This window comes from Mirounga angustirostris, unplaced genomic scaffold, assembly GCF_029215605.1.
Source record: "Mirounga angustirostris isolate CCGP_5_RB_7025 unplaced genomic scaffold, mMirAng1.0.hap1 SCAF_14, whole genome shotgun sequence".
In the NCBI taxonomy this organism is placed as follows: domain Eukaryota; kingdom Metazoa; phylum Chordata; class Mammalia; order Carnivora; family Phocidae; genus Mirounga; species Mirounga angustirostris.
Window position 1 is genome coordinate 64,578,115 of NW_026991722.1, and position 23,074 is coordinate 64,601,188.

General features: G+C 56.9%; 1 protein-coding gene across 5 annotated transcripts; it reads right to left on the reverse strand.

Moving 5' to 3' along the window:
• Positions 1–152: 152 nt before the first annotated feature.
• On the reverse strand, positions 153–22,419 carry SMPD4 (sphingomyelin phosphodiesterase 4). Of its 5 annotated transcripts, none has more exons than XM_054510403.2 (20): positions 22,260–22,419; positions 20,014–20,097; positions 18,505–18,591; positions 17,767–17,909; positions 17,541–17,616; positions 16,870–16,978; positions 16,710–16,762; positions 16,103–16,254; positions 14,122–14,254; positions 11,599–11,670; positions 8,236–8,322; positions 5,586–5,731; positions 4,761–4,851; positions 4,069–4,169; positions 3,478–3,641; positions 2,833–3,038; positions 2,258–2,491; positions 1,931–2,062; positions 1,675–1,803; positions 153–1,151 (listed from the first exon to the last, which is right to left on the reverse strand). In XM_054510403.2, exons 1-20 carry the CDS (start codon positions 22,332–22,334, stop codon positions 1,134–1,136), a joined length of 2,292 nt encoding a protein of 763 aa, XP_054366378.1. In that variant the 5' UTR covers positions 22,335–22,419; the 3' UTR covers positions 153–1,133. The 5 variants fall into 5 exon arrangements, with proteins under 5 accessions (XP_054366378.1, XP_045743125.1, XP_045743126.1 ...); XM_045887169.3 differs by having other exon boundaries at positions 153–1,581; XM_045887170.3 differs by lacking the exon at positions 8,236–8,322 and having other exon boundaries at positions 153–1,581.
• Positions 22,420–23,074: the final 655 nt, after the last annotated feature.

Genomic DNA, 23,074 nt, shown 5'->3' on the forward strand with positions numbered 1-23,074 from the left:
CGTCTGCCTTGGTCTGTTGCCACTGTAAACAAACCGACCCGCCGTCCCCCTGGGCAGGGACTGTGGCACCTCCCTGGTCGCTGCCATCCCCAACCATTTGGGGGAACCGTCAAGGCAACTGCGCTGGGGGCTGAGCCCCAGCACCAGAAGACTCAGGAGCCAAAACAGGTTTTATTCAGATCCGTGGTTGGTTACAAACTTGGTCACAGGCCCCAGAAGGCCATTATTCTGAGTTTACATGGAAATATAAAACTCGACATGTACAACTTGAAAACTTAAAAACAGAAACAAAGGCTTGGTTTAAAATCGCTGTTGAGATGTTTTCCCTGGTGCGTCACCTGGATGATGAACGAAAGTGCCTGAGACCCGGTGAGGAGGACTTCTGACCGTGAATGTGTAACTGAACATTTAAATGTCATCAAAAAGTTAGGGCCTTTGCACCTGATTTTACTGAAGATACAAACAATGCCTGTGACCATCTTTGGTTGCAGCCCAGACGATGCCCGACTCCTGCCGCGTCCCCTCCACCCATGGAGTATGAGTGCCTGTCCCGACGAGGCAGTGAGGCTGGGCCACCACAAAGCGACATGCTTAATGGCTTGGGGACGAGGAGGGAGCCAGAGGTGAGGCACCGTCCCACTGAGCATCTGTGCTCCTGGAGGATCTCTTCTCCAACAGAGTGGAATTGTATGGCCCAGCCTCGGAATTGCCGGGACCGCGTGGAGCATGACCTTCATTTGCCAAATGTGATGGGAGGTTAGGAATCAGAGAACCACCCACCCTCTGACTTTCTCAGGAACCTCCAGGGTTTTGGATTCTTCTCTGGAACCAGAGGCCGAGCTACTGTCCTGCTGTCGCCAGGGAGAGGAGGGAGACTCGCGCCACCCTGCCAACCTGACGGACGGCGAGGCCCCACCCGGGGCGCACTGCCTCCCAAGCTTCACACAGCTCGACCCAGGACGGTCAGAGCAGAGAAAGGCCCCAAGAGCCATGTCACTGCAGAGCCCGGGGCCGGGGGAAGCAGACAGGGGCAAGCGGCCGGGTCCAGGGCTGCCCTGTGAGACTAACAGGCCCGTTGATGCCACGCTCTTCCTTGCCACGCCTGGACCACACGCCTCCTGTTTTAGCTTCTCTTACGCACGCCCCCGTGGCTGCAGGAAAATGCACCGTCGCTCAGAGGTAGCCGCAGGCTCAAGAGAGGGGCCGTGTGGCCCCTCTCGCTGGCTGGGCCGGGGCAGCGCCGGGCCGAGGTCAGAGCTGGTGCAGCTTGCTCCGCTCGGTCAGCAGCGTCATGGCCACAGCGTAGAGGAGATAGCCCAGCACGAGGAGCAGGGCGCAGGCCAGGGGCCCGATACAGAACAGGGAGGCCACGAAGAAGGCCAGAAGCAGCGAGAGCAGCGTCCGGTAGCTGCCCAGGAAGCGCAGGCTGAGCCTCGGGCCCCGGGCACGGCTGGCTGTGGACCCCCGCGCCACGGGGCTCAGCAGGTGCCTGCCCGTCAGCCCAGGCTCCATGAGGTGGTAGCGGCAAAAGCTGCCGAGGAAGTCGGCCCGGGAGCACAGGGCTGCCATCCGGCCTGCAAACTGGGCGCAGACAGAGGTGGGGGCGGTGGGCGCGGGCAGGGCCGCACACTCACCCGGCCTCTCCCCGAGGGCCGCCCGCCCCCCGGCACTCACCCTGCGGTTGATGGCGGACGACAGCTGGAAGAGCACGCGGACCAGGCTGGCGATCTCGAAGCTCCGGATGGGCTGCAGCTCCAAGTCCCCCTGGTACTCGATGTCAAACCTCCGCAGCCCATTGATGATCTAGAAGCGGGATGAGAGGCGAGCCCCAGGGGAGCCCGGGCCGAGCGGGCAGGCCCGCCCACACACCCGTGCGGGCGCGTCCAAGGCGATGGGGGACGGGAGGAGCCCTCCTGGACCCGGACCTTACCTGGTACCGGCCCAGGGGCGTGAGGATGAGCCCGTCCTCTCCCACGATGCAGTCCGGGAGCTGCTTCTTCCCGTTCTCGTCCCGCGTTGTCCCCAAGGCGAGCGTGAGCTGCGCGAGCTGGGCCTCGCTGAGCTGTTGGGGGGGAATGCGCTCTGAGGAGGCTGCGCTGCTTCCTGCTTTCACTTTCCGGGTGAAGGGAGGACACGGGGCTTCGGCCCTGGGCCTGGAACGGCGACCGCGAGGGGACCCAGACAGGACCTCAGCGGTACAGGCTACACCTCCCATGGGCCCCCACAGCGGGGAGGGGGCGGCCCCCACGGCCCGTACTCGGAACACCTGGCACAGGTACTCCAGGGCCTTCTCTAGGTACTCGTCTGTCTTGCGGACACTGTCCTGCCCCATCTCGTCCAGGTCGTTGGCTGGGTAGCAGCCGTTGGCGTCTGTGGAGCAGAAGCCCAGCCACGACAGGAAGGGCCGGCCCGGCGTGCTCTCCCCGCACTGGTCGGAGATGGACTTGGCGGTCTGCTTGGCCTGCGTGATGAGCTGAGCCAGGCGCAAGACCTGCAGGGTGCGCGGGCCCGTCAGCCGGCATCGGTGGGCCGCTTCGTGCCGCCTGGCCACCAGGGGACTGGCAGGTGGCCCTGCGGGAGCCCCCAGCAGGTCAGGATGGGCCGAGGAGTTCTTAAGACTAAGACATGCATATTCTAAATGTGAAAGCTTCCCAACAAATGCTGCCTTTATTATCAGAAAAAAATTAGACCTCAGTGAAAAAAAAGGGTAGGAGCCAAGCAGCGTCCAGGCGACACCCAACCTTAGTTCCCCCCTGCAAGGCGTGTGCGCCACCCCCCGGCAGTTCCCACAGCCTCCGGACGGCCGTGTGGCCCGGGGGAGCCCCAGCTCACCAGCGTCCGGACCTCGGGCCCAAACATCGGGGTGTACTTGCAGTCCTGGCCCTCCAGGCTGTAGACGTGGCTCTTCACCTTGAAGGAGGTGTCGGTGACGGCCGGCGGCCACGAGGACAGGAAGCTGCCGGTGAAGGGGGGAGCCGTGAAGAGTCGGTGCTGGCGGTGCGGGATGACGAGTTCGGGCTCCAGGAAGAGCTGCTCCCCTGGAGAGCACGACATGAGTCTGGCTTCAGCTTCCACGGCACCCAACACCCCGTCGCCACTGGCAGGCTTCCTGGGCGCCCGCGGAGGCTCCCGAGGCCCCTGCAGCCCCCGTCAGTCTCCAAGGGAAGGCCGATGTTCACAAAGGAAAGCCAGAGAAGCTAACGCCCCACAGACGCATCTAAGACGTGACGGGAACCAAGACTGCTTTCTGATGCCGCCACCGAGAGTCACCAGGGAGATGGAGCTCTGCACGCTGCCTCCCCTCCCTCTGGCACCCCCACAGCTCCCGCCTGGCATGCCGGGCCTCAGACCTGCCCCCCGCCACCGCGCACCAGGAGCCCCCACGCCACCTTGGCCAGGCCGCTGCAAGCCTGGGAGGCACACGCGGGGTCCGGGGCTCCCTCTCTAAGTACCGCTCCCCTCTCGCGAAGGGCTTACCTTTCTGGATCATTTCAGCCAGGTTGGGCTGGGCAAAGACTTTGGCCACTCGGAACACCATGAGTGCGTTCTTGGGGCTGACCAGGTCGGTGCGGAGTGCGCGGCTCAGGAAGCCCACGAAGAGCTTGGTGTACATGAGCAGGTTCTCCTGCACAAAGGGTGCCCTGGGGACCCAGGCGCTGCGTCAGGGGCCACACCTCCCACTGCGCCGCCTGCTCCTCCTTGGCTTCCAGACTCTCCCCAGCCATGACCTCCTGGTGGCTGAGGGACCAGGAAGGTGGGGGAGAACCAGGCCTCCTGGGGACGACACAGTCCTCCCCAGGATGAGGCCCTTCCCAAGAAGACAAGGCCTCTATGGCAGAGCGCTAGTGAAGAAGGGTGGAGGAGATCGAGGGGCAGTTTGAGGGTGGGTGTGAACGGACACCTGAGTGGACAAGAACAGCAAGGGGACAGTGCAGAGAAGAGAGCCACCAGCTGTTTCTGTGGGAGATCAATCCTGGGGCCCAGGCAACACAGCCCAGTCAAGGGTCAAGGAGGGGGTGGCCTGTCCCACCCCCCCACCTGCCAGGAGGACAGCATGCCAGGGCTCACCATCTCTCCGACACACACCGCGGCTGGCAGTCACTGGTCTGAGCCTGCTTCTCGGGCGCATACCTCCAGGGCTGCAGGTAGCTCAGCCACATCTCCAGGACCTGGTGACACGTGTGCACTGAGGGCCTTGCAGCCGGTGCTCCAGGGAGCTGTGGGGCTGCGGCTTTGGGCCAAATCCGGGGGTGGCCTGGAGCCCAGCTCCCGGGAGGCAGCTCGGGTGAGCAGGGATGAGTCTAACTGTGGGGCTTCCCCTGGGGGTGCCACCAGGTTCTGGCCTCTTCCCACCTGCTGCCCTCAGAGGGCCCAGGAGGGAACTCCACACACCCTCCCACGATGCTTATTTTTTTAATTTTTATTTGGTTGACACACAACACTACATCAGTACCAGCCCCTGTGACGTCGAGCCCTCCAGAAACACGGAACATGGAGTGCTCCCCCTGCTGAGCGGGCGAGGTGCAGCTCGGTGAGGCTGGGAACCCACCCGGCATGGACACCTGGGGTCAAAGTCAGGGCGCACAGAGTTTTTCTGTACCTGAGGGTTGGCTCTGGAAATTCAAACGAGCAGAATGAGAGCCCCCAAGGCCTCCTCACCAGGCCTTGGCAGTAACAGCTGATCCCTCCTGCGCTCACCCCACAGGACCTCCCCCGGGGCACACACAGGGCAAGGGCGGCGAGATGGGGCTGACACTCACAGCTCTGAACGACGCATCCAGGGGCCAGTGGCCAAAGCAGTGCTGCAGGAAGAGGTAGAGCTTCTGCTGCACAAACCTCGGGACGGCGGCCCTGCAGGGGAAAGGAGGGGAGAGGGTCCCCTCATAGGCGAGCCCAGTGTCTCCTGCTTGCAAGGGCCAGCTCTGCCAGGGCGAACGAGGGCACTCCCTGGAAGTAAGGTCTCCTACTTTCGGGCCCATTTTTCAGAAGAAGAAACCAGAGTTCAGAGACATTAGGTAAGGTCCCAAGGTCACACAGCACACATGTGGATGATCTAGTGAGGCTCCTGTGACCACCTCTGCTTGGCTCGCCAGATACAAGTCACCTGCTCTGCTGGCCCCAGTCAGCCTAGGAATCAGGCCACCATCCCAGCTCTTCTGACGGAGGGAAGGAGGAGCAAAGAGGAAGAGCAGGGGAGGGCGCAGCACAGAGCTCAGTCTCCAGTGACAAATGAGCCACTTTGCGGTGAAGGGGCTCCCAGCCCACTGGCTTTCCTGGGCGTTCCGAGGAACGCGGTCACTGCAGAGCTCCCACTTTGCCCACTGCTGGGGAGGAGGGAACAAGAGAGGGCAGCAAGACGGGGCCTCTCTGGCCAGTCTGGCTCTTTCCACCAAAGAGGGCAGGCCTCGAACGAGAGGCCTGAGTGGGCGTGGGGAGATAAACCCACGGTGATGTCCCACCTGCCCCACCCTGCAGAGGCCTCACAGGCCGTCCCTCACACCCCAGGGACAGGTCACTGTGGGAAACATGCATGCAGGACGAGGCAGCCAGGGGCACAGGAACCCTGTGCACGGCCCTGTACCCACCGTTTGAACTCCTCCAGGGGGCTGGTGGCGTGGGAGTGAGCGGAGGGAGAGACCTGCTCGGGCTTCAGGCTGTTGGAAAAGGCGTGCAGATGCTTTAGCAGCAGGCGCACCACCAGCACGTGCTCCTCAGTAGGCGTGAACGACTCCTAACGTTGGGGTGGGGGGCAGTGTCAGGACCCAGGCCAGTCTGGGGTGGGGCCCCCAGGTCTGGCCACGTCCCGCCCAGAACCGTTTCTCCCCCACAGGACGCGTGGGCCACCCCCAGGGCCCTCCCCGCGCCTCGCTCGCTGGCCCTGAGACCTGCTAAGAGCACCTGCAGGCCCAGGCAACACACCTGCGAAGGGCTTCACTGTGGGCTTCAAACCCTTTTGTACCCTCCGTGGCTGACTCGGGTCATTGCTGCCCATCCAAGTCCTCAGGGGTCCCCACCTCCTGGCCAGCCAGAGGAGCAGGAGGGGGCGAGGCAGGCCGGCATCCCCACCCCCCCACCCCCTGGATCTAGACTCTGGGTCTCCTGCCTGCCTCCCGGGTGTGTGGAGACAGCTCCCTGGGGCCTGGCTTCCCTTTTCAGGCAGAAACGCTCCCCAGTTCCTTATCCCGCTGCAACCCCCACCTTTCCCTCCACTCCGCGTTCTGGACCCGCCAGCTGGGGGCTCAGCCCAGGGTGGCCCTTCTATTGCTAACGGACCTGTGGTCAGCATGACCCCCAAGACAAGAGCACGCTCAATCTGGTGGGCTGAAGTTCCGATTCACCAAGTTCACGTAGGCTCTTTAAGACTCAGACCTGAAAGGCCAGCCTGCCTGCTGGCTGTGCCGTGACAGAGAACAGGGTGGTCCCCTGACTGGCAGAGGATGGCACCAGCAGGCCCCAGCTACCTGCCAACTCTGGGGTGCCCAGACATGCTCCTCTCCCCACACTCACCAACCCCAGGCCTCTGGGGCCTCCACAGACTCGACAGAGGAACTTTCGGAAGCCTAGTCCGGATCCCGACAATGTTGCGGCTGGCAGAGGCCATGCCTCCTGGCACGGCCCGGGCACCCAGCCGCCGCCCCGCCACGGATCTACCTCCGCAGGCCCAGGCAACGCACCCCATGTCCAGTGCGCCCATGCAGGGAGCTATGGGGCTTCATGAGAGCGGCTGCTGCTTCTCTGTGTGTTTAAGTCTTTGTGTGATGAATTTGCATCATTTGCAGAAAAAAGTGTAAGATACTTTCATAATAACGAAATTTCAGAGGGCACTGATGCCAGGCTGTAATCTACCCCCCGCGCCCCCAGGGGCCTTGCCCTTTCTCATTCCTGGGCCCTTGCCGACCCCGCCACTGTCTCCGCAACAGAGGACAGAACATCCGCGCTGAACCAGAACTGCGCCCCCTCCTCATCCGCACAGGCCCTTCCCGTCACACTGGAAGCCCCTCGGGCCGTCTTCCCGCTGGGGGAAGCCAAACCTTTCTTCCGACCGCCTCTCCCCCACGCCCCCACCGAGCCAAATCCCCACGGGAGCCTGGCCACAGCTGCACGTGGCCTCCTCCGGCTGCATGCCCTTTAGGGACACTTTCCCAAAGCCTGGGCCACTTCTTACTGGGCTCAGCCCTTAGCTAAGCAACCTCTCCTGCCATGGACGTTTCTCCAGGGATCCTGCTCTGAGCCCGGTGAGACCTTCCCCAACACAGGCTGGAGTGCTACCCGCTTCTGTGCTCAGCCCGCCCCTGCCGGCCCTTCCGGGACTGTTCTCTTCCTTCTTCCCAGCAGCTGCTGCTTCTGAGAGGGAACCCTGTGTGTGCTCACCACCCCATCCCAGCAAACCCGATTTCTCATCTTGCACTCAAGTATCCGGTTAAGTATTATTATTATTGTGTGCTCCCACCGAGGGCAACCGGACAGACCCCTGGCCTTGAGCACGGACCTAGACACATGCTTTCTGCCCAGACTTCGTGGCGTTCATCTTGTGAATCGTGAGCTACCAGACTCCATCAGCCCTGAAACAGCCTGCAGCTCTGAACCCTACCTATCAACCTCAAACCCGTCCACACCGGTCATCCCTGCCTAAAGCAGACCCGTCTCCACGAGGCCCTCACCCATTCTTGCCCGCCTCTGGAGGAGCGCCCAAGTCCACAAGAGGCCAGGGCCCGGTGTGCTCAGGGATCGACAGCCTCTCCAGGCTGGGGGGCCGAGCCCTTGTCCTCCCCGCCCCTTGGCCTCACAGAGGCTTGGGGTCAACAGAGCCCACCACCATGAGCCGCGGGGTGTCCCTGTGCTCAGTGAGGTCCTGAGCGCCAGGCCTGCACTGCGGGTGGGGAGGGCCGCTGCAAAGGCCGCACTGTTTCCACTCCTCCGACCAGGGCCAAGCACAGAAGCCACCGACTCCCAAGAGCTTGCAAACTCCGGCTGGCCTGGGGCTTGGCCAGGCAGATCTGGGGGCCCCACCCCCCCAAACCTGGGCTAGCCTGCCAAGCTGAGGGCCAAGGCAGGCTAAAGATGGCCACTCGCCACCATCCCCAACACACACTGGCCTTGCTCTGTTTGGAACTGGTCTGAGTCACCCCAGCCGGCCCCCGGCAGGCCCCTCGCTTTACCACTGCACTGCCATGCGCTCCATGGCTCACACCACAGGGCAGGGGTGAAACGGAACAATAGGAGAGCAGCCAGTACTTGGTAGGCGTGGAGGGCCTGGAGGCTGGGTTGGGCGGGGCTGTGGAGGGCGCTGGACACACTGAGTCGGTAGTGCAGAACCTCCAGCTGAGAGACAACAAAACAGAGAAGCCGAGAAGAGGCGGGGAGGGCAGAGGGCAGGGCAGGGGACAGGAGGGGAGAGACCGGGGAGGGGACAGCAGGGAGAGAAAGACAAAAATGAGCCCAGAAGTGAGGAGAGAAAACAAAAAACAAAAATAAAACAAAAGCCCGTCAGTGACAATCCACACCGTCAGAGCCCCGCAGCCTCAGGCCAGTGGGACGCCACCCTCTCAGTAGCCCTAAGGGGCCCTGCCTGGTGGGCAGACCAGAGCCAGGCCCGAGGGCCGCTCCTCCACCTGCCAGGCAGAGAGACAGACGCTCAAGGTCACTTGGGCAGCGTCCTCCACGTCACTGGGCCTGAAGGTCCCTCCAGCTCCCTGAGGTCGGCCTGACTCACTTCCTGCCAGAAGGTCCTGCCCTCCCCAACCTCCATGTGTGTGGCATGTGCATGCTGCACCCCGCCAGGACCCCGGAGGCCTTGCTGGGACATACTGCCAGCCACCAAGGCCCTGAAGGCCCTGAGGCTCAGAAAAGAAATTTTTGAGGAGCCCATTCCTAATGGATACCTCTCTGCTCAGGAAAGAAAAATATGTCATTTATTGGACTTCCCTGGGTTGTCCCAAAGAGAAATTTACCAAATTGATATATGATGTGGTCACTTCCTAGGTATCAAAGATTCCAATTGGTGGCCCCTCCTGAATGGTTCTCTCTGTGGGGGCTGATTCCCAGGGTGGCACAGAGGTGAGCAAGGCTCAGCCCACCAGAGCTAACACCCTCCACACCCCACATTCCGGAAATCGTTAAAGGTGACGCAAACACTCATGGGTTCAAATTCTGGGAGATCCACCTCTCCCACCTCACCAGGACTCCCCAACTGCGGATACACAGAGCCCTTCACTAGTCTCAATGGGCCCTTGGAATCTGGCCATGGCCACACGCACCCAGAGGCAGCTGGAACCCTGAGGCTGGGACAGCCTGGGACATGGGTGACGACAGCTGAGTTGGCAAAGCTGTCCACTCCCATCCCACCGTCTGCCCTCCCCGCCTGCAGTGACAAGGCCTGCTAAAGCAGTCCCCTTCAGCCAAGCACAGCTCAGAGCCAGCCCTGGCACACGTCCTGCCCGGTGAGGGCCACGCCTCCCACTGGGTACCATGCTGCACGCAGGAGAGGTCAGCATGCGTGTGCCAGGCCTTGAGGAGACAGGCGCAGCCAGAGACACGCAGAGCAAGGGCAGGAAGGAGCACAGCAAGGAGGGGTCTGCCCTTCAAGGCCTTCCTCTGGGCCAGACCCCGGGCTCAGCCGCAGCTCAGTGGGAATCGGGGAGCCCATGGTTCCCTGCTGGGGACCTGCCCAGTCTACAGGAACACCGGGCAGGCCCCACAGTAGCCTGCAGGAGTGTGCGGACTTCAGTGACCAACTGCCTTTCCAGAAGCCCTCTTCAGTAAGCTGGGGTGGAGAAGAGGCCCGGGCTCTATGGAGCAGGCATCCACTCTGGACCCAGGCTAGGCATGGAAGCACCGCGGGACCTCTCAGAGCTGCACTTCCTGCATCTCTAACGTCAGGAAACAGTGACTCCAAGGCTAGGATTCTACATGGCACAGCATAGGCCTGGGTAGATAGTAAGGAGCCTCGGAAGGAGACCTCCCCAGCTTGCTTTCTCCACTTCCCACACACCAGGTTTACTAAGGTTTTGTTGTCAGCCTCAGTAGGAGGCAAAAAAAAAAAAAAAAAACCAAACAAACAACAAAAAACCACAAACCCTCTCCCAGTGCCTGGTGGGGGTTTCCCGGTTGTCCCCCCACTACCAGCCATTCTGAGCAGCTCTCACGTGCCCTCTGGTCTGGCCAAGAGGAAGCAAACGTGGGGAAGAAGGGGAAGGCCCCCCTACCCCAGCAGGTCCAGCCCACCACTCCTCCCAGGTGACAGACAGCCTAGAGGACCTTTGTGACTGGCAGATCTGCTAAAGATTACAGCGAGTGTGCCCACACTAGCTCAGAAGACAGAAGGAACAGCCAGGAAGGTGATGCAGCAAAGCAGCCTCTGCCTCTGCAAGACCAAGCCACATGCACAGGGGCTGAGTGAGCCCCCCAGGACCCAAGGGGGAAACCCGGCCCCCTGACCACCGTGCACTAGCCAGGAACATGCAAGTCCACTCTGGAAGCAGGAATGGCAGTGCAGGTCCTCAGTGACACGAGAGGCCCAAGAAGGAGTCCTGGCTTTCCCTCCGTCCCATGTGGTGCCAAGGACAGAGATTTGGGGTACTCTGCACTGCACTTTAAGAGAGCAGCAGTCGGGGGTGCTCCCCAAACCGGTACTCAGCAGAGAGCAGGGAAGCAGAGCTGGTTGCCGAGACTCTGCAGCAGGAAAAGAACTGCTCCATGCTGGAATCGCAGAGGTAAGGTCATAGGCCACCCGTACAAATTTCAGGCCCAGAGAATCTTAATTCTTAAGGAATCTCTCAAGCATTCTGTCTGGTGTCGACAAAAGCAACATCTAAGAGGCGGCCCAGAAGCGCACAGAAGCTGCGGATGGCGCAGTCGGTCCCAGGCCGAGGCTGCCCCCAGCAGGGCCCCGGTTCGTGTGTTTCAGGCTGTTTCATGGAGTGTGAACCTAGGTGCGCGCCCTGCCTCTTATTAAGCGGACAGAGCCGTTCTACCCTGACGAGTCCACAGGGTAGCCGGCCCTGAGCATGGCGACCCAGGGAAGGTTTCGGGGACACAGCTGCCTCCACGCCTCTGCGAATGAGCATGGTGCCCAGTGAGGGAAGGGAAGGGAAGGAGGAGACAGGCCGGGCCGCGTGCAGGAAGGCATCAGACCCCGCCGGCTGCACAGATGGCTGCCTGCCGCTGCTCGGGGGGAGGGTGCGGGGGTGGGCAGCGTGGGCACCAAGGGGAGCGAGGGCTGCCAGGTGCCACCTCAGCAGGAAAGCAGGAGGCACTGTGACAGTAGAGGGGACAGACCTGGCTGTGACTCCCAGAGGCATCCGCGACTCTCCTGCCCCCCCCACAATGCCACCTCATCCATTCCGGCTGCCAGGGAGGGGGCTCTGGAAGTAGCAAGAGGAGGACCCCAGAGAGGATAGGCCTCCAGCCCTCACCATGGAAGCCCACCACAGAACCAAACCCACCTGCTGCCCAGCACTGGAGTAAGGGGTGGTGGTGAGTTTCTGCTTCCCACCATCTAGCCCTTGAAAACTAGCTGAGATTAAGGACAAGAAGTAGCAGGTGGACCAGGCACACCAAGGCCAGAGCAGACAGGGACGAAAAACTTCGGCAACATACCTTGGCGTGAGGGGACTGCATTTTTTGGTACATCTCCAAGGAATAATGATGAAGCCACATTTCCACAAAAACCTGCAAGAGAGCATTGGGTGGTCAAATGATTTTCATCTAGGGTGTTGTGACATTCAAAGGGCAGTTCTTTTCAACAAACAGTGCTGGGAGAACTGGGTATCTGCATGCAAAAGAATGAACTTCCACCAGAAACAATAAATAACTCAAAATGGATCAGAGACCTACATGGAAGATCTAAAACTATAAAACTCGTAGAAGAAAGTGTGAGGACAAAGCTTTATGACATTGGATTTGGCCACGATTTCTTAGCTAAGACTCTAAAAGCACAGGCAACAAAAGAAAAGAGATAAATCGGAATTCATGAAAATTTTTAAAATTTTGCACACAGAAGTCACTATCCAGAGTGAAAAAGGCCACCCACAGTATGGGGGAAAGTATTTACAAATTATGTATGTGAGGAGGAATGGATATCCAGAATATATAGACAACTCCTACAACCAACCCAAACACAAATAAATAAAGCCACTCAGCGGCACCTGGGTGGCTCAGTCGTTAAGCGTCTGCCTTTGGCTCGGGTCGTGAACCCGGGGTCCTGGGATCGAGCCCCGCATCGGGCTCCCTGCTCGGCGGGAAGCCTGCTTCTCCCTCTCCCACTCCCCCTGCTTGTGTTCCCGCTCTCACTGTATCTATCTCTGTCAAATGAATAAATAAAATCTTAAAAAAAAAATAAATAAATAAAGCTACTCAATTCAAAAATGGGCAATGGACTTGAACAGATATTTTACCAGACGACATACAAATGGCCAATAAGGACACAAAAAGATGCGCAACATCACCAACCATGAGGGAAGTGCAAATCAAAACCACCGGGAGACACCACCTCACATCCATTGGGGGGGCTCTAATCACACCCAGACCATCGTGGGCGTCGGCGCGGCCTGCACCCCTGGTGGGAACGTTTGACGGTCCAACCGCCAAGGAACACAGTGCGGTGCTTCCTCAGAGCATTAAGCAGAATTACCGCACGATCCAGCAGTTCCACTTCAGGGTATGTACCCAAAAGAATTGAAATCAGAGTGTCTAAGAGATTTTTGTACATCCGTGTTCATAACAGAACTATTCACAATAGCTAAAACGTGCAAGCAACCCCAGTGGCCATCCACAGATGAATGGAAACACAGAAGGTGGCAGATCCATATGACAGAGTATTACTGAGCCTTAAAAAGAAAAGAAACTTGGCAACGTACTACCACATGGATGAACCTTGACGGCGCTCTGCTACATGAAACAAGTCAGTCGTAAAAAGCATTAATTACCATATGATTCTGCTTCTATGAGATCCTACAGTAGTCAAAATCATAGACACAGAAAGCAGAATGGAGGGGGCCAGGGGCTGGGAGGAGGGGGTATGGGAAACGTCTGTTTAATGGGTGCAGTTTCAATTTTATAAGATGAGGAAGTTCTGGAAATTCCTTTCCCAGCAATATGAATATATGTAATTCTACTGAACTGCATACTTTGATGGTAAATTTTATGTCATGTGTATTTTACCGCAATTCAAAGAAATTTTTTCTTCAATAATTAAAAAAAAGAGAGAGCGTTAGCGTTCTGGTCCAGAGAACAACCCTCCAGCATTTCTGCCCCATAAGCCCGTGTACTGACCACCAGCCCTCCTCATGGGCTGGCACAGCCCAGAATCCACATTAGCTGGGGGCATCTGAAGCACCAGGGCCCCTCTGCAAACAGGGACGCTGAGTCCAGCCATCCAATCTCCCGGTGCGGTCTCAACGATGACATACATGGAGGCCACTGAAAGTGCAGCAGCCCATACACCAAGGTTATATACGAGGCAGGAGGGACAGAACCCCATCTTATCCATGTGTCAGGCTGTCAGTAAGTGATGCTCGCGGCTACCAACTCCGCCCCAGCGTCGAGAACCAGCTGAACCTCTCCAAGGTGTACTTGAAGAGACAGTCTGGCCTGGGAGGGAGCCAGCCCAAGCCTGCGTGAGAGGCTGGAGCCTGCACGAGTGCAGACAAGGGGCCCTACCACCTCCCATGTGGATCCCCCAACCCGGAAGGGATAGGGGCTGCCGGCCAAGCAAGGTCAGAGGCTTTGCAAGCCTTTTCTGGCCAGTGTTATAAAAACACTACTGGGGCAGGGGCTTAATATCCACCCAAATGAGGGGGATCACAGGAAACCTTTCCAGCATTGTGGGAGCAGGTTGGAGACGTGCGGTGTGGGGCAAGCCTGCATGCACATGGATCCAATGGAAACTGAGCAGCGCTCATACCACGAGTGACAAAACTCCACAGACAGTGAATCCTGGGATGAACAGCACTGCCAGTGACATCCATGTTCAAGAGGTGGGCACGTCACAGCAGGAAAACACCAACAATTTAGAAGCACTCTCAGGCTGAGGGCAGTGTCTAGGGCTCTGCCCCCTGGGGCGGAAGGTGGCCGGACAGTTTATTTTGAAACAGAAGACGAGAAGGGCTTCCTCACTCTCACCTGGAGTAGAGTTTCAGACCTCCAGATCTCATGGGAGGCAGGGTCTGCGTTCACAGACGTCTGATGAGAGATGTGTCGCTTCAGGAGGCTGGTGTGGTGGAGGCCATAGGAAGCGAAGGGCATGGCTGGCGTCCTGAGGGACACACAGAAACAGGCCTTCGTTAAGGGGTCCTGCCGGCACAACCAGGGGCAATCTGAACATGAACATCGGTGGCAACTGTAGCCATTACCACCTGCTGAATCACAGGACGGCCCCCAAATCCACTTCCCTACCGCAGAGCATGCACTGGTCAATGTAAGGGATGAAAGCAAACAACCACCCTTAGGCAACCATCCTATTAATAACTGATTTGGCTGGCAATAATCAAGGGACACTAACACCGCTGATAATTACATAGTCTCAGCGTATCTTCCCAACAAATCCCTCTTGCTAATTAACTTGGCACATTTAATTTTACAGTAGGAAAACCTAGCCAACACCCCCCTGGCCCAGTGATCAAGACAATGTCACCAGCACACAGACTCCACGGCCGCTGGGCCTAATCGCTAGGAAACACCAGAGAACTCAAGATAAGGGCATTCTGCACATCCCTGGGCTGCACCAGTTAAAGGCGTCAAGGTCAGGAAAGATGGGAAGACGGAAGGACTGTTCCGCACTGAAGGGGGACCAGAGGCAACCACACGCAGCGAGTGAGCCTGAGCTGGACCCCACCCGGGTAGCAGACGTTAGTGGGGTAGCCAGGGCAGCCCGAGTGGAGTCTGAGGATGAGACGGCGGCCTGGCAGCGATACGGATTTCCTGATTCAGATAAAAGCGCAGTGGCTGTGTAGGAGAATGCACTTGCTTTTAGGAAATACACTCCAAAACATTAAAAAATAGCAGGCGTTGTGTCTATAACCTACTCAAATGGCCTAGAAAAAACACATACAGATAAACAGAATAAAACAATTCAGAAATGTAGGTGAAGGACCTATGGAAGTTTTTTGTTATTCATGGCAAGTTTTAAGTCTGAAATTCTAGGTTAAAATAAGCCAACACAACTGGGCCCAGCAAACAGCTTGGCAGCTGAAACCTGCCTCTGACAGGGCGTGAAGCTGGCCAGCCCAGGGCGCCTCTCGGCCGTAGCATTACCAACGCCTGCGCAGCCTCTCCCCACTTCCACGCCCCCACCTCCTCCTTTCAATCCCCTTTCCTCGGGGGCCTTCCTGTGCCGGCAGGAAAGACCCCACCTCCCAGGGAAGAAGGTGCACCAGCAAGGTTGAGGAGGGTGAGGAACATGGGTGGCAGCTCCCGGGTCACGAGTGTCTCTGGGGAGAGGCGGCCAATCGGCCCCCGGCTAAAGGCCTCTGAAGGCCTCAGTTCACCCTCAGGCTGAGGCTGGCTGCACACTCCCTTCCTGCACGGTCCAGCCACAGCCCAGCCTGCTTGGATTGGCACAAGAGGCTCTTTACCCCAAGACCTCTGGCGCAGGCCAAGACCTGGTCTGGAAGCCTACACGGATTCCTCCTGCTCTTATTCCTCCCCACATCAGCCCTGCTGTGGCCTGCCTACAGGCCCTTTCCCTCCAGCACCACCTGCCCAGTGCCACCGATCAGCTCTGGTAACATTGCTCTGAAACCCCCGCCACCGCTTCGGTGTGGGGCTTGGATGCCACACGTAGGGAGGGCTGCTATGGGCAGCACACAGCCGACTCCCAAACCAAAGTCAGGCCTTGTCCATGGGGCCACAGGACCTGCTCACTGCAAACCCAGGCACAGACATCCTCCTCACCCCTGCCCTCCGGTCTGTGCCAGGGAAGCTGGGGTCGGGGGATCTCAGGCCTAAGAAACGTTGGGGCACCCTGGACAAAGAGTGGCACTACTGTCCCTGTGAGCAATGCCCACTGCCCAGGCCACTCCCCTGTGGAAGCGCCAGACTTTACAGGCTAGCCGCAGGGATGGGCCATCCCAGGCCAAGAGCCAGGGCAGCCAGAGAGCCTTACCTGGGAGCTGGTGAGGGGCTGGGCCCCCCGGGACTGGAGGAGAGCGGGGGGAGCACACTGCCTTCTGTGGGCAGGAACCATGACAGGTACCTGTCCACGAGGGTGAAATAGGCACAGTCTGAAGTTCGTATGTGGAGAGCCCCAGGAAGTGGCTGGAAAAGCAAATCTGCATTGGTGTGTGGCTCTGGGTGCCATGCCCTGGCTGTGGACCCCAGCAGCCTCAGGGCTCAAATCAACGCACACGAGCCCTGGGACATGGGCCACATCCCAGGGGCCCGACCACAAGCACCCTGGGCAGTACCGGGAGACAAGTTCCCACCACCGGGGGCCTGACTAGACCCCAGAGTCCTTTTCAGCATGCAACCACTTCCCACAGGAAGCCCCCCAACTACCACTCGGGGTGTCCAGGTCAAGTGTGCCCACCGGCCTGTCATCCTGAGTGAGGATGGCCTGAGCAGCAAAGGCTGGAGGAGGATGCAGAGGACGAGCCGGAGAAATTCCCAGAGGTGGGAAAGGAAAAGACGTGGATAAAGAAAGTCCTAGGCCACAGCCCCCACCCTCCACGGGGGCTTTGGTAAAAAGCTGCTCAGGGGCACCCCTCTTGTACCTTCTGAGTGATGAGGCTCAAAGCAAAGAAGAACATGTAGTACTCGAACGGATCTGATGGCAGCGTTAGGGGGCAAACGGGCAGGGCTACGGGGCCACCCCCAGCACCGTGTCCCGGCCCCCCATGGCCTCCCCAGCCCTCCAGGGCTGACAAAGGATACTGAGGGCCAAGTTCAGGCCGAGGCCCCCCATCGGGGGGAACTGGACCTTGTTGTGGTACAGAGGGCTGTCGGGGAGCACACGCTCCTGGATGGACGCCTTCACAGGGCCCTGCGGAGACAGGGAGTTGGGTTTGTGGGCAGGCTCCACTGGGTGCCCCCGTGCGGGGCAGCCTTTGGGAAGGGCCGCTGCAGAGGCGACCAGCACATGGGCCCTGCCTGGGGGAGCACTGCTGTCCTCTGGGTAGCGCTGGAGCAAGAGGGCCTCCACTCAGAATCGCTCACAGTATCCTCAGGAAGACCCCCAAACAGCAAGGGCAGCAGCTGTGTGTTTCTGAGCCTCATCAAGGGCTTCAGGTTCCCCATCTTCTTTGCTTCCGATATCCACCAAGCAAGTCACCCCTCAATTTACCACTGAAGGACTGGAAACTCAGAAAAACAGAGCAACTGGTCACACAGCCCTGCCTGCCACTCAGCCAGGAACAAACCAGGTTGCGTGGTGCCTTCTCCATGAGCAGAGTTGGGAATGATGCCTCCTGGACCCTGAGCAGACACCATGGCGCGTTCTCTTGCCCACGGCTGCAGCCCCCCAAGCCCTGCCCAGCACCCATCACCGCAGCCGCTGTGCAGGGCGCTCTGCCCTGAGCACGACGCTCACCCCACGGCTTACTTACGGGCAGGTAGGAGACAGGAAAGTCAAACTTATAATCTTCGGCCTGAAGCTTATAAACCAACTTCATCATTGGGCCACTGAACATGAAATTAAACCAACAAAAACAAGGCAATGAACTGTAAACCATCTTGCTTTGATTGTTTCTTAACTTTGAGAAATACAGTGCTTTAAGAATGGGATCACCATGAGGAAACATCCAGCCCCTCTCAGGTGACAAACCTACCTACCCAGGGTCTAGAAATTCCATCGCAATGCTGTATTCCACAGGACTCATGCGTCCCTGTAAGTAGCGGAGGTTCCAGCCAACAAGGACACCGTCCAGACTGCCAAAAATGCTCTCCACCAGCCATGGGAAGATGGCGTGCAGCTCCTGAAATGATGTGCGGGGAAGGCTTTGACTAGTGCGCACTGCTGGGCTGTGTGCCACGGGGGCCTCCTGCCCAGTCCAGCGCTACACCCTTGTCCACCTCCTTCACTGAGTGTGTACACATGAACTGGAAATTTTCAGGGTGAGAATCTTTGTCCAGGCTGGCTTCCTGGGCTTACACTTACTACTTGATAATTTTGGGTATGGCTTAAATAAAATATATATTTTCAGTGTGAAAACCAGGGTTTCTCAATCTTTTGGGCTGGACACTTCTTTGTTGGGGTGGATTGTCCTGTGCAATTTGGGAAAGTTACCAGCATCACTGGCCTCTACCCACTCGATACCTGTAACACCCTCCCCTGTGTGACAGCCAAAAATGTCTCTAGACATTGCCAAGTGTCCCATGCAGGACAGAAGCACCTGTGGCTGAGAACCCCTGGTCTACATGTTGACATGTTTAAATGTGTCCATAAATGTGTCCAATACTGGGTCAGGCCTCTGTGCAGGGCAGTGCTCAGAGTTGGGAATCAGGGGCTATAAGAATGTTTTTCAAAGAGTATATGAGACATGCCCTAAAGAGATGCGAGCAGAACCGTACCTTTGCTGGAAAATCCTCAATGACTTTAACCAAGTCTTGGCACCGCTGTGCAAAGGGCTTATTTATAGAGTCAGCTTTCAGGCTAGCCTAGAAGATAGAACAAACAAACAAAAAAATCATGAGCATATTCACTTGGCAGCTTTTGCTCTTATTCTGGCTCAAATCAAAACAGAAACCCAAGTGATAGGCAGGAGTCAGACACACCATGGGCATGGCTCCCCAGCATCTTGTGCATCAGGTCATGCATGTGTCAGTGGCCTAAAGGATGCAACTAGGAGAGGCGGGGGTCCTTTGCTCCCCAGACAGCCAACTCTCAGGCTTCTTCCCTGCACCCTCTGTCAGGCATCCCCAGTTACAGCAGGGTACTACACATTTTCACGACAGAAGTGACTTCCATCCAATCCAGAGCAGGGGGTCAGCTCCACGGTCAGCCCTGCAGCCAGAAGAGGACCCTTATTGTGTAGGGCACCCCTCACAGACCACAGAGTACTCCCTGAGTGTATACACATGAACTGGAAATTTCCCTGTGATGACCACCCGTGATGACACCACTGTGATCATCAGTGAGGATGCCCAACAAAACAAGGGAGACAGCAGAAGCCCTCTTAACCAAGCTATCCCCTGTTCAGCAGGTAACGAGCCAAATGAATTCATTACCTTAAGAAACAAGGCAGGCTAGAAATGACAGATGGCTTTAACCAAACGTCGACACGAATCGTGAAGGCGATGGATAGGCCAGGAAACATTCAAGACAAGAATGAAGGAAATCTACCCGAGGTCGTGGGGTGTGGATTAAGATCAGGAGAAAATGCCAGAATTTGAACCCATATGGCTCTGCCCAAGGCTATCTAAGGCCTCAGCCACCTCCAAATGAGCGTGATGTCTCAATCAGAGATAAAGATCTGGGCTGCTACAGCCACACACTGTGGGAAGGTTCCCCGCATGCCTGGCCTCTATGCTCTGAATGCCAATAGCACCGCATGGGTTGGCTCTAGAAGGGGCACCAAGGAAGGATGTCCTTCTGAATAAACGTTCACAGAAAGTATCTTCCGGGAACTGAAATAAGGAATCCTCACACCATGGCTATCTGCCTCACATGTAACTTCCCAGCGTCATGTTTAATACTGAGAGTGCAGTCCCGCCATTTTCCAATGATGACAGTTACGATTATTAGAATACCCCAGGAAGTGTGTAAAGTATACAAGATGTGAAAATTCTGATGTATATCCTTTCACAAGTAGTGAAAATGGATTTCAATCAACTTACCTTGTAGATGAGAAACTCATCTTGTAGATGAGAAAACCAGGGCTCAGGGGTTCGAGTAAACCCAACATCCTACACCGGAAGGGGCCAGGGTCAAGTCTAAGGATTCTAACCCCCAGGCCAACTTCCTTCACATCCCCTCAAAAAAACCCCAGCAGAAAGTTCAGGTCAGGGGAAAGAACTCGCAAGTCCCTGAGCTGTAGAGCAATCATCTTGCTCACATTCCCAAAGGCAGCTGGTACTTACCAGCAGAAAGCTGGGCTGCTGCAGGTGAGGGAACGCCATAGCAGCCTCCTGGGGGCCGCTGACAACGGCCGTCTTAGGAAACCACTGTGAGAAAACAAAGGCGACATCTCAACATCTGCCACACAACAGATTATACTGCCTTACAATGCCCAGGGGAGTATCTGTATAACTCAATACACTCTGCACTGCCAAATTCCACGTTTTATAGAAATGCCAGGCTGATGCAGTCCACAATGGCCAGCTTCAGAGCCAAGTGTGCAGTGGCGAATCCTTGGTAACGCTTGTACAGCACTTGCTAGGTGCCTAGAAGGGTGCCTTAGAAGCTAGCCTGCTTCAAAGGACCCTCCGTATATTTCCTCGTTTAATCCTCAGGGGTAGGCAGAATTTTAAAGATAGCCCTCGAAGATTCCTAACCTTGGGTATTCAATCAAACGCTCATCTAGGTATTATGAAGGAATTTTGCAGATATGACTGATGTCTCAAGGGGGCGGACCATAAGATAAGAGCAGTTCCAGCTGCCAGCCAGTAAGGAAACGGGGACCTTAGTTCTACAACCCGAAGGAACTGGATTCTGCCAGCAACTTGAATAAACTTGGAAAAAGATTCTTTCCGAGGGCTTCTAGGTAAGAACAAAGCCAACCAACACCTTGATTTCAGTCTTGTGATATCCTAAGCAGAGAACCCAGTGGAGCCTGCTAGACTTTTGGACTATGTAACTCTGAAATAATAAGTGGATGCAGTTTTAAGCTGCTAAGTTTGTTAAGGAAGAATAAAAAACGTATATCCTCACAACAATCCTGTGAGGTCAATACAGATAAAAAGAAGTGGAAGCAGAGAGGAGATAATCACTTGCCCTCACTTAGCTGGTAAATGGCAGAGCCAAGATTCTAATACACAGACCTCCGAACACATCTTCCAGAGAGACAGGTATGTCACCTGTGCTCTATGAGAATGAATGGAATGAATGGAGGGGATGCACAAGCTCAGCTGAGAGAGCTTTTGAACAAGCCATCAGAAAATCAGGAGCAACTCTCTAGATTCCTATCTCTCTGTCCACCCAGGCCAGAAACGGAAACTAGCCAGATGTGGACTGAACAGAAAGGGAGCCTGCCTAGTCCCACCGACGATGGCCTTCCTGGCACAGCTCTGCCCATAGCATGGGTAAGAGTGTTGAGGTGGCAAACAGAAGTGTATGTGGATGAGGAAAGACTAGGCGCAAGGAAGCTGTGAGGCAGTGGAGGAGTTGAGAGGAGATGTGAATCTCTGCCTCTTGACAATAGAAACACCTCCAGGGTTTTTTCAATTCTCTGCATGACACTGGCTGTCAAACTCAGTTTTAAGGAAGACCTCAAAGGCCTCAGTCCTGAACCAAGAGAACACTGATTAAAATGACCAAAGCAAAATAATCAAAGCAGCATAAAATCCTGGCCTGTTTGCAAAGAGCAAAGCTTTGGAGATGATGAGGTGGAAGTACCTCCTTGTTCAGAGGAAGCCTGCCCTGGCATCAGCTCAAGGACTGAGGCCCAGAGGTGCCAAACCGAGGAGTCTTTCCGAGAGAGGGCAGTGTCTCCTAACGCCCTGTTCTCTAACCCTACCCCAGCCAGGCTCCTCCATCACACCTTTCTCCACTGTGTACCAAGTGTTCCCTTCATCCGCCACTTTACAGCCACTTTCTTCAGTGGCTGCTTCGGATCTTGTTTTTGAGGTTTCTTCTCAGAGTGGCAACGCCAATCACGCCAAGCAAATCACACTACTGCCAAGGCCTCCCTCTGGCTGCGCTTTGAGAAGCAGAGGATGCTCCTATTTGCTGCTCACAACTGCCCTGTGAAGTGAGCATCGGGATCTCCATATTACAGATGAAGAAACTGAGGCTCAGGAAGGTCGGCCCACACAGGGAACAAGAGCCGGGTGAGAATGCACACCCGGCTCTTCTCCCACACAGCTTGTTGAGCCCAAGGCTCAACTTCAACTCGAATCTCTCCTTCCGCCAACTCGTTCAACGAACGTAAACCGGGCACCCACCAGGACGGGGTGTGCGAGATGCGCGAGAAGGTGGCATGAGGGCGCAGCCCAGGAAGATGGCAATGAGGGCGCAGCCGGGCCCTTGGTTTCCCAGCCGGTCGGCCAGACAAGGGACACACACCAACGTCCGGCTCGAGGCCTGCGGCTCGTGCAGGAACGGAGATGGCTTCGGCGGAGGTTCGGGGGGACATGAGACCGTCCCGCACGCGGCTCCCACCACTCACCTGTGGAACCCATGAAGTCACTCGCCTAAGGGACGAAGACCGCCATTCGGCTACCCGGCACCGAAATGTCGTCATCAAGCTGCGCCTGGCGTCACGCCTCCCCTGGCCTGGCGGGAAACACACCACCAACTCGGTCGGCAGTTATCTCAAAAGGCGCGTGCGCAAAGTGAAGGCCGGCCGGGTTTATGGGTTACATCTCTGATAGCGCGTGCGCAGTGGGGGCAGCAGCGTCCCTTAACCCTGAGTTCTTGGACTGTAGGAGCCGTAAGAAGAGCGCGTGCGCGTAAAGAGAAGCTGTTTATTAGGGTCCTGGAGGCGCGCCCCCTAATGGGGAACGGGCGCAGAATAATTGTACGCGGCAATGACTGATCTTTTGACAGGCCTTTATTGAGCGCCTACTATATGCCAGGCACTGCGCTGGGGCTGCTGCCCAAGTGAGAATGACCAATGCAGTCTGACCCTGATCGCCCAGAAACGTGTCTCTGCGGTCCGCCTCGGTATCCCCCACGCCTAACACATCTCCCTATTGTGGATCACTGAGTGCAACCATCAGGAAAGAATTCTTGAGACTCTTGGTGCAACTTAGTAAGTTCATTGAAGTAGCAACAGGGACAGGACCTGTAGGCAGAAACTGCTGCACTTTTGCCGTATGAAGCTGGTGGTTATATGCTTAGTGTTCAAAAGGCGGAGAAGCCGTGCAGGGAGTATTGGATCATAAATGTCTTCTCGGAATTTCTAGTCCTAAAGCTATTTTCCCAAGATTTCTCTGGTGCTTATCATTCAGCTCGATATTAACTGGCAGTCATGAGACCCTT